Source organism: Sebastes umbrosus, chromosome 6 (assembly GCF_015220745.1).
Source record: "Sebastes umbrosus isolate fSebUmb1 chromosome 6, fSebUmb1.pri, whole genome shotgun sequence".
Taxonomy (NCBI): Eukaryota; Metazoa; Chordata; class Actinopteri; order Perciformes; family Sebastidae; genus Sebastes; species Sebastes umbrosus.
The window spans coordinates 1340647-1352126 of NC_051274.1; the positions used below are offsets into that span (position 1 = coordinate 1340647).

Sequence of the window (11480 nt, forward strand, 5' to 3'; positions counted from 1 at the left end):
GGGATGAGGTATTTGCATTTCTTTATGTTCCGAAGAAACTATCCTTGTGTACATAGGCCTGCATCACTCATCATAAAATTTACAGTTGTACCTGTAACTGCTTTACACTCACTGAAACAGAATCTGCAACAACAGCAAGCTTTATTTACAGTTTTATTTACACACACTCCTTTGTTTAATTGTCTCTCAAATCATACTTATATATCAAAATAAAGCCAATATACAGTATTAGAAGTCGGTGCTAATGCGAGGGCTTCATTAAGGCATCTTTTGGAACATGATGGAGATGAGTCATGCTGTTTGTGGGCAGGATCCGTGGGTTCGGCTTTCTGTTGTAAAATTAAGTCCAGGGCCTGAAACACGTCCACTGTTTCCTGATATTCTGTTGTATGACCGGTTTACATGGAAGAATGGAATGGAAATAGTCATTAGTCATGGTGATAGGGGAGATAGCAGGTCAGCAGTAGATATCTCATAGAAGTGGTGTACATCATCTGAAAGCTGGCAACCTGAAGATTAATTTGAGATGCAGTGTGTGTCAAATTGTTCTAGTCATGAATCAGAAATAAACATGTATTAATTAATTAATTATTTAAAATAAATTGTATATGGGTAATAAAAATAACACTTTTATACTACTTTCAAAAAACTGCACGTTTTCTGTCCCAAACTGCATGTGATTATCATAAAGTGGGCATGTCTGTCAAGGGGAGATTCATGGGTACCCATAGAACCATTCATTCACATATCTTGAGGTCAGAGGTCAAGAGACCCTTTTGTAAATGGCCATGCCGGTTTTTCCTCTCTAAAAATTACCCTAACTTTGGAGCGTTATTTAGCCTCCTTCGCAAGAAGCTAACATGACATGAACCTACTGGAGCCTCTAAAAGACAGTAAAGTCGGCAGGTCTCAGAGGGTTAAAACTATTTCATTTTAATATAAAATGTAACAAATGCAATGTTATTATAGTAGCCTATTATTTTAGCAAACATGGTGACAGATCATTCCTCTTTTTTTCACCTCTTGGTAAGGCAAGCAAAGACCTCACATAACTTGTATGTGTATGTGTTGGTATTGGAAAGCTATCACTTGAAATAGAATACAACGCTGATCAGTTTGATAAATGCTGCAATGAGACACTGATAAACACGCTGACGTACGTTATGACTCAGACTCTTTACAAATCATTAACATACGACTTCCAAAGAACTACCACTGTAAACTGCAGGTCAGTGAGCCAACTGGGGCATTCGCCTGACGCGAACCCTCCTCTTCCTCTGGGCACGTTTCTGTCTTGCTTTTGTACATTTGAGTACTATGCACAGAAATATCAGTAAGGCCGCAAAAGCACCCCAACGCAGCAATGTATACCAAAATGGCACTCCTGTCCATGCCCTGTAAAGACAAAGATTTTTGATTAGAGACTGATTTTTAGACAACAAACACTTTGTGGATCCATTTTTAGATATATTAATGAATGAATCTAAAAAGTATAGTATAGTATAGTATAGTATAGCATGCTTTAGTATAGTAGGCTATAGTACAGTATAGTATAGTATAGTATAATATAGTATAGCATTGTACAGTATAGTATAGTATGCTGCTATAGTATAGTACAGTATAGTATAGTATGATATATTATAATAGGCTATAGTATAGTACAGTATAGTATAGTATAGTATAGTATAGTATAGTATAGTATAGTACAGTACAGTACAGTACAGTATAGTATAGTATAGTATAGTATAGTATAGTATAGTATGATATAGTATAGTATAGTGCAGTACAGTATAGTATAGTATAGTATAGTATAGTATAGTATAGTATAGTACAGTACAGTATATTATAGTATAGTATAGTATAGTATATTATAGTATGATATAGTATAGTACAGTATAGTACAGTATAGTATAGTATGATATAGTATAGTATAGTGCAGTACAGTATAGTATAGTATAGTATAGTATAGTATAGTATAGTATAGTATAGTATAGTATAGTATAATATGATATAGTATAGTATAGTGCAGTACAGTACAGTACAGTACAGTACAGTACAGTATAGTATAGTATAGTATGATAGAGTATAGTACAGTATAGTATAGTATGATATAGTATAGTATAGTGCAATACAGTATAGTATAGTATAGTACAGTACAGTACAGTATAGTATAGTATGATATAGTATAGTACAGTATAGTATAGTATAGTATAGTATAGTATAGTATAGTATGATATAGTATAGTATAGTATAGTACAGTACAGTACAGTATAGTATAGTATGATATAGTATAGTATAGTGCAGTACAGTATAGTATAGTATGATATAGTATAGTATAGTACAGTACAGTATAGTATAGTATAGTATAGTATAGTATAGTACAGTACAGTACAGTATAGTATAGTAAAGTATAGTATAGTACAGTACAGTATAGTATAGTATAGTATGATATAGTATAGTACAGTATAGTATAGTATAGTATGATATAGTATAGTATAGTGCAGTACAGTATATTATAGTATGATATAGTATAGTATAGTATAGTATAGTATAGTATAGTATAGTACAGTACAGTATAGTATAGTATAGTATAGTATAGTACAGTACAGTATAGTATAGTATAGTATGATATAGTATAGCATTGTACAGTATAGTATAGTATGCTGCTATAGTATAGTACAGTATAGTATAGTATGATATATTATAATAGGCTATAGTATAGTATAGTATAGTATAGTACAGTACAGTACAGTACAGTACAGTACAGTATAGTATAGTATGATATAGTATAGTACAGTATAGTATAGTATAGTATAGTATAGTATGATATAGTATAGTATAGTATAGTATATTATAGTATGATATAGTATAGTACAGTATAGTATAGTATGATATAGTATAGTATAGTGCAGTACAGTATAGTATAGTATAGTATAGTATAGTATAGTATGATATAGTATAGTATAGTGCAGTACAGTATAGTATAGTATAGTATAGTACAGTACAGTACAGTATAGTATAGTATGATAGAGTATAGTACAGTATAGTATAGTATAGTATAGTATAGTATGATATAGTATAGTATAGTGCAATACAGTATAGTATAGTATAGTACAGTACAGTACAGTACAGTATAGTATAGTATGATATAGTATAGTACAGTATAGTATAGTATAGTATGATATAGTATAGTATAGTATAGTATAGTACAGTACAGTACAGTATAGTATAGTATGATATAGTATAGTATAGTGCAGTACAGTATAGTATAGTATGATATAGTATAGTACAGTACAATATAGTATAGTATAGTATAGTATAGTATAGTATAGTATAGTACGGTGCAGTATAGTATAGTATAGTATAGTATAGTATAGTATAGTATAGTATAGTACAGTACAGTATAGTATAGTATGATATAGTATAGTATAGTGCAGTACAGTATAGTATAGTATAGTATGATATAGTATAGCACAGTATAGTATAGTATAGTATGATATAGTATAGTATAGTGCAGTACAGTATAGTATAGTATGATATAGTATAGTATAGTATAGTATAGTATAGTATAGTATAGTATAGTATAGTATAGTACAGTACAGTGTAGTATAGTATGATATAGTATCGTCACCTGCTAAAAAACAGATCTTGATCAGTTTGATTGATTAGTAAAGACCGGTTTCTTGTGTCAGAGTGGATTTTCACGGTGGTTTGCTGGATTTTCACGGTGGTTTGGCAGGTGCTCATTCTGTTGTCACAGTCATAAAAGGGTTGGCCTGATGATTAAAAAGAAAGACATTACAATGGCCTTCTTTTATGAGCTTGTACTTTGTGCAATAAGGATTTCACAACAGCCCCAAAACAAATCAGACCCTATCAGTCCATTCTATAAAGCCATTGTTTATAATGTATTATATATTCCTATTCATATTCCCCTTTGTGTGTGATTTTTATAGAATGTTTGTTTATAGAAAAATAAGACAATCCAATTGAAAACTGGTGCAGTTTACTGTATGTGTCCTTGCAAGTTTCTTTTTTAATACGGCCACTAGGAGTCGCCAAAGTCAAATCCTACACACCAGGGCTTGAATCCATTATAAATTAACAATATACAGTATACATAGCCTAACCATAGTCATAATAAAAATAATGTTAACTATATTCATGATGATGAGGCATATCAATATCAATAATTTACAATATCCCAATCACCAATTTTTCATGAGGTGGAGTTTTTTAATATGCTTTCATGGTAGTGATTTCCTATTCTATAAGTGAAGGATGTATTTGGATGGCAACCATCGCCATGTGTTGATCCTGACATCAGAACCGCAAGAACAAATTGTGAAAAGTGTGTTGGCACAGAGGAAGCAGAGCCACAGCCTTACCAGAAGAGCAAAACTGACTCATAGACCCATAAATAACTGATTCTTGGCTTCCTGTTAACTTTTATCCTCCACTTGTACTATGTAAAGTTTTAAAGTTGAAAAGCATAAAGCTAGGTTGCTTTGTTTAGCCTTGATCTATAAAACTATACAGTAAAACTTCAAAACAGCTGATGAAATGTTATCTGGAAGCAATAAGCATTCATAATGACACAAACCTTATTAAAAGGTTATATTGTACATACTGGATAAGCACTGTATAAAAGCACCTACAATATATGCACTTATTAATATCAATACACCTTTGACTTTACTTTAAACAAACCGCGAGGTGTCATAAAAGCATAATTATATGCCATAACCACACTCACCATTTATTATGGTTGCAGAAAACACATTAAAGCTAGAGTTGGTAATCTTCAAAAACATTTTTTGTTATATTAGTTGAAATTTTCTTAGCATCCCTACAACAATCAATAAATCAAATGCTCTGACCAGACTGGCTATAAGAAGCGGCCTTAGTCACTGTGACGGTACTCATTGCTTTGTGGACTGCTGTTTTGAAGCTTTGAGTTCTGCATTTTGGCCATAGCCATCTTGTGTTTTTGCTACCAGAAGTGACACGCGAGGGTGGAGCTAAGTACAACTGAATGCTGAACAAGACATTTTTAGGCGACCAATATGTTACAATTAACTTTTATGAACTGAAAACACACTGTGACAAGGGTTAAAGTTTTAAGAGGAAAACACAGACAACTCCCAGACCGGACAATGCCGTGGTAGAGACATGTCAATCACAAGGTAGCCCCGCCCTAAAGCATCCCCTGCTTTATGGTCTATCTGACTCTAAATGGGACCATCATTTACTAAATGAACATCATGCTGTATTGAAGAAGACTTGAAACTAGTGATTGAGACCATAAACTCATGTTTACAATGTTTACTGAGGTGATAAATCAAGAGAGAAGTAGGCTAATTTTCTCATAGACTTCTATACAACCAGAGGAGTCGCCCCCTGCTGACTGTTAGAAAGAATGACATTTTAAGGCACTTCCTCATTGGCTTCACTTTTCAGAACCAGAGGTTGCTCACTGGCTCTCACAAAAAAAAACGGTATCTGTGACTGTCGCATGACTGTAATAAGCCCGTACAATAATTTAATTCGGCCCAAATGAAATGATTGGACGGGCTATCGCCTGCCTGCCTGCCTGAGTCTTCTGCTAGCTTGACAGCTGTGAGTACTAACAATAGCCATGTTCATGGTTTAAGTTCATTATGAGATGTTTACGTTCATAATGATAATTCAAGTGGAGTGGCTTTTGAGGGAGGCCTGAAGGGACGGACTGTCAGTGTTGCCGACTTCCTCTCTAGATTTAGGGATTTTTGGAGCTAATGCTGCTAGCTACTTTCATTGGAAAAGAATTGGCAACACTGGGCTGGGTTTTTGGTTGGATAATGTTAAAAATCTACCGTAGCCTACTCTTGCTAGTTTCTTAAGTTTACCAACTTTGCTTTAGAGTTCATGAACATTCATACATAACCGATAGAGCAAAGCATTATGAGAGATTCTGAGAATTATTCTCGTGAGGTAATGTCTTAAAACCAGGGCTGTCAAAGTTAACGCGATAATAACGTGTTAACGCAAATTCCTTTTAACACCACTAATTCCTTTAAATCAATCAATCCATCGGTACCAACAACGTCATACTAGCTTGTCATGAAGGAGGCTAAATAACACTCTGAACTTGCGCTAAATTTTGGTGAGGAAGAACTGGCATGTCCATGTTCAAAGGGGTCCCCTGACCTCTGACCCAAGATATGTGAATGTAAATGAGTTCTATGGGTACCCACGAGTCTTCCCTTTACAGACATGTCCACTTTATGATAATCACATGCAGTTTGGGGCAAGTCATAGTCAAGTCAGCGCACTGACACACTGACAGCTATTGTTGCCTGTTGGGCTGCAGTTTGCCATGTTATGATTTTTAATGCTAAATGCAGGACCTGTGGGGGTTTATATCTGTCATTGTTTTGTGTTGTTAATTGATTTCCAATAATAAATATATACATTTGCATAAAGCAGCATATTTGCCCACTCACATCTTGATCAGAGTATATAATACTTGACAAATCTCCTTTTCCGGTACATTTTGAACAGATAAAAAATGTGCAATTAATTTACGATTAATAGCAATTTAATATTTTAATCGATTGACAGCCCTATTTAAAATCTTTACTTGTAATGTCTGATGTCCTTTTGTTGTATTAATACTTCTGCTATAAAGAAAATGATACTGACTATGATGCATTATAGCATTTCTTATAAATAATTCTGCATGTGTTATGAAGCATTCTGTGAAGGTATCGATATAAAACATTCTAAACACAGGCTTCTTATAAAGTGTTCTTGCTTTGGAGAGAATACGACATGACATCTGTTCTTACCCTGCATAGAAACGGCATAGATACAGCTGTGGTCTGCAGGCGTCAGAACCCGCACAGAGAAGATATCACTCTCATGACTGCTTATGTCATTACTGGCTATACAGTAATAATCGCCGTCCTTTTGCACAGTGCCGCAGTGTAGGTATAAGTCTGACGAGTTGTGAAGCAGAAAATCCTCATGGTGTGTGTGTTGGTACCAGGCGTAACGGACGCCAGTGCCCTTTGTACAACCACAGCGCACGGTCACTGGCTGACCCCAACATGTCGGCCTGTCCACAAGAGAGCTCAAGGGCCAAAGTCTGGGTTTAGATACTGGAACTGGCACAAGAAGAAAGCAATATATTGGAATTCAGCTTGATAGTATATAGGAGTAAATGTCCAAAAGCAATCCATAAATGTTTATAACATTGTGTTTTATTCTTACCTTCAGTGATAACCACTTTAACTGAAGTCATGATGTCAGCATATATTTTGTCAATCCCAACCCAGTACACTCCAGCGTCGTCAAATTGGAGATTAGTGACTTTCACAAACAGGCCTCTTCTTCCTGTATCTACTATTTGAGACCTGTGTGTTTTTCTGGGACTGCCATCCGAATCTACCAAAATCTCACAGGTGCTTCTAGAGTCCCCACGGCACCAGTACTTTTTACTGTACAAGAATCGGTTTGCTTCATACTCGCACTTAAGAAGGAGCTCACCTCCAATATGTGCTGTGATGTCCCTTTTATCACACTTGAGCTGAAGACTTGCTGAAAGACAAAAGTCCAATCAGACTGAAACTGCTCACAGCAATCAGATAAATACTCTTGTTTCTGGTTGTTCCACAATATATTCAGCTTTCTATTTAATTCATTTCCTTTTTGACACAAATTTTGATATTAAAGTGGCAGTAGGCAGAACGTTTTTGGCATCTTTGGGCAAAAATTCCATAATAACCTTTCAGCATATTGTAATTCAAGTGTTCTGAAAGAAAACTAGACTTCTGCACCTCCTCATGGCTCTGTTTACAGGCTCCTGTGATGGGAGACTTTGGCCAATCACAGGTCATTTCAGAGAGAGAGCGTTCCTATTGGCTGTTCATTCAACGAAGGCAGCTGTCAATCACACACAAACTCCAATCAAATGGTCAAACTAGGCGGTGCTGATCAAATATGAATCTATATTCTGTTACTGTAATGCCTATTTCTCTCCTCAGATGTTTTCAGAAACATCTTGTAGTGTACTGTTTAGCTGTAAAATTAGAAAGTTTATAGCTTGGTATTTCCTCAACTGATCTCAACATGGCGGCCGGGTCACAAACTTTCTCATTTTACAGCTAAACAGTACACTACAAGATGGTTCTGAAAACATCTGAGGAGAGAAATAGGCATTACAGTAACAGAATATTGATTCATATTTGATCAGCGCTGCCTAGTTTGACTGTTTGATCAGAGTTGGTGAGTGATTGACAGCTGCTCAGAGACGGCAAGGCTCGGCTCTGTTTGGTTGTTTTCCTCCGGTCTGTGAAATCTTGCAGATGCCGTTTGGAGCACCGGAGGACACCGTAGGACACAGAGACACATTTTTTCAAATTACCTGTCTCATGCACTACTGTCAGGATACGGTGATATTTTTATTTATATTTTTATTTATATTTTTATTTATATATTTTTTTGTCATATTTGTTCCATTTCCACCCACTGCTGCTTTAACTCATTTCATTTTCATTTTTTTGCCCACATTTTCATTTTCATTTTGCAAAAACATGCAAAAGCATCAATAGGTCACACAAAAATTCCTATTGTCAATTCAAGTGGGTTGGCAGCACATGTTGGTTTTCAGGTGATTACGTTAAAAGTGAAATTACAATTGCATTTATAAATACTTTCTGTGCATGTGAAAGGTTTTTTTGTGTGTAAAAAATATTTCCACGTTGGGCAGATCACACAAATTTCACATATTAAGAAGACTGCATGTTGTGAGAATATAACATGATAAAATGGTTATCATAAACATATCCAAAAATCATGAACTTATATACATACATACATACATGCATACACCTATACATACATATATATATACACACATACACATACACACACACACACACACACACACACACACACACACATATACATACATACATATACATACATACATACATACATATATACAGTATGTATTTATATACATATACATACAAATATACACATATATACACAGGTATTGGATGAATAATAAAATTACAGTCACTATTAAACTTTGTTATTGAAACAGATGTTTTTAAAAAAAACTGCCCATTAAATGGACATTCTAATCCAGTTTTTCATTCAAAATGCATAGAAACTAGTTTCCTTTTTAGTATTTTGAGTATTATAATTATTAATACAAGTAGCGCACTCACCATGAAAAAGCCAAATCAGACACAGTGTCCTCATTTTGATGTTTAAAGTAAGTCTGTGCAATCTCACCGACTGTAATCGGCACACAGGAAGCTGTAGAAGTGGACTGTGGTGCTTGCAGCTTCCTGTAGGTGCATTGTGGTTTAAAGAGATGCTTTCGTGTGCTGCTATGTATGCCCTGAACACACATACTGTACGTCATACTGCACAAATTAGGTTGTGTCATTGAAAAGCCCCTTGAAACACTAGTTTCATAACTGGGAAAACTGCATTTTGAATACGGCAACACACATTGCAGTGTTACTCGTTCTTCCACCTTTGAGATAATCATTCCACTCGGTCACTTAGATTATCGTTAGACTGTGTTTCTATTTTGTCACAAACTAGCCTAAAGTCAGTGACAAAAACACAGATTCACGCAGTAAATAAACTTTAAATAAGTTAAGTTTATTGTAAACTTAAGGTAAAATATCACTAATTATGTTAATCAGGTAGGTCAGTAATTAATCCAGCGTAGTGTGATAGTCATCTTTTACCCAGATCTGGCCATATTCTACTAATGTAACGTCATTATCCACCAGAATAAATGATCAAATGTAGTTTAAGAAGTAAAATGTACATTAGAAGGTGTCTTCTGTAGACAATTTTCACTGAAAAACGTCATCCCTTCCCATTCAACACAGTCACTCTACTGGATGGCAGCCATCTTGGATTTCTGAGTCAAAAGTATGTCATAACATCAAACTGATATTAAAATTGTAATCCCCGTGGTCGATTTACACGAAAAAGGGTCTTCATACGTGATTCTAAGTGCTGTTTGGCCCTCTGGCAAAAAATCCCAGGATGTTTGGAAGGGACCTGGGGGTAAAAGATTTTAATTTGAGGTTCTGGACCTAACTATGATGGCTGCAAATAATTCATTAACCTTCACCAAACCAGCTGGTGGGAGGAAGAGAGAAGAGAGATGTTAGAGATGAAGCCACTTAAATAGACTGAGGCCCAATTTACTCAGATGCAGGCAGCTTCCTGACGTTCTTCCTTACTCTGCTCATCGGTTCCTGAGCCAGGAAGTGAAACCAACCATACCAGCAGCATGCAGAGGTGGAGGGACGTCACAATTTGCAGGAACAGATTGATTCAATCCGATGATGATAAAATCCCACAAACCTCTGTGTAAATTGAACCACTTAGTTCCATGTTAGTTTAGTATAAAGCCACTAGGTGTCACCATGGTAGTGATGTAGTGTGCAACATCTGCTGAATGCAGTGTGCAATGTTTCCTTCATCCTGTCGACTAAGGCACAGTAGACTACCTCTCACATGAACTGCATGTCCGTTACTCTGGTAAGTATGTTCTCAGTACGTCTTGATACTGGTATTTGCATCTTTATATCATTATGCTAGCTGCACAGGGTATTCGTATATATGTACAGTATACGTTTCATCATTTTTATTCATACTCTTATCCAGCTTGCTATGTGTAAAAAAGAGAAGTTGTACGGGTGACTTAATGCCCATAGTTCCTTCAAACAGAGCTCCTCCAATTGCTCTTTAAAGCCCATTAGTCAAATTAGAAACTGTTCACCCACTAAACAAATTACACAGGCACGGCTCTAGCCCTTTTGGTGCCCTATAGGCGAAATTTGGATGCGGAGCCCCCCCCACCCCCTGCTGCGTCTCTCACTCGTGTGGTGTCCACACTGTCAGCCCTTTCTTTCTACATTGAGTTTGCCTTTCATAATGGCCATTTCATTTCATTATAAATGTCATTTATATTTACTTTAGAAAGAAAAGGTTAAGAAGTGTGTGCTCATTTGTAAATAGTAGTAATAATCCACAATCAAAACCTGATACTTAATTCATTCATGGAGCCTTGCAAGTCACTGCATAACAATGACCTGTAAATATTTCAGAATAAAAGCCTTGTGTGGTGGTGCCCTAGGCGAACGCCTATATGGCCTATGCCTTAAGCCGGCCCTGTACATTTTACAAGAAATGGCAGAGTTTACTTGATAGTGTTTTATCCACTGCGCGGCGCCTCACCAAAACAATACAGTAGGCATAAATGAAGAGAGTTGAGTGCATTGCTGATAAATGCTGACTCAGAGCAAAAGGATTTTCAGGATTCTCAGACACCCTCTCTCTTCACCACTCCCTCTGCTTCCATCCCTACCCACGTCCCTCCTCCACTCCTCTTGTTGCTCCTGAATGTCGTCCAACAGGCTAGACTGCCTTCACTGCGCTCTGACATTGGGTAGCAACAG

At 36.0% G+C, this 11480-nt stretch overlaps 1 protein-coding gene across 1 annotated transcript; it reads right to left on the reverse strand.

Annotated features, from left to right (window-relative positions):
• Positions 1 to 866: 866 nt before the first annotated feature.
• Positions 867 to 7799, reverse strand: LOC119489227. The gene is made up of 4 exons (XM_037771423.1): positions 7255 to 7799; positions 6831 to 7148; positions 3632 to 3776; positions 867 to 1395 (listed from the first exon to the last, which is right to left on the reverse strand). Exons 1-4 carry the CDS (start codon positions 7283 to 7285, stop codon positions 1230 to 1232), a joined length of 660 nt encoding a protein of 219 aa, XP_037627351.1. The 5' UTR covers positions 7286 to 7799; the 3' UTR covers positions 867 to 1229.
• Positions 7800 to 11480: the final 3681 nt, after the last annotated feature.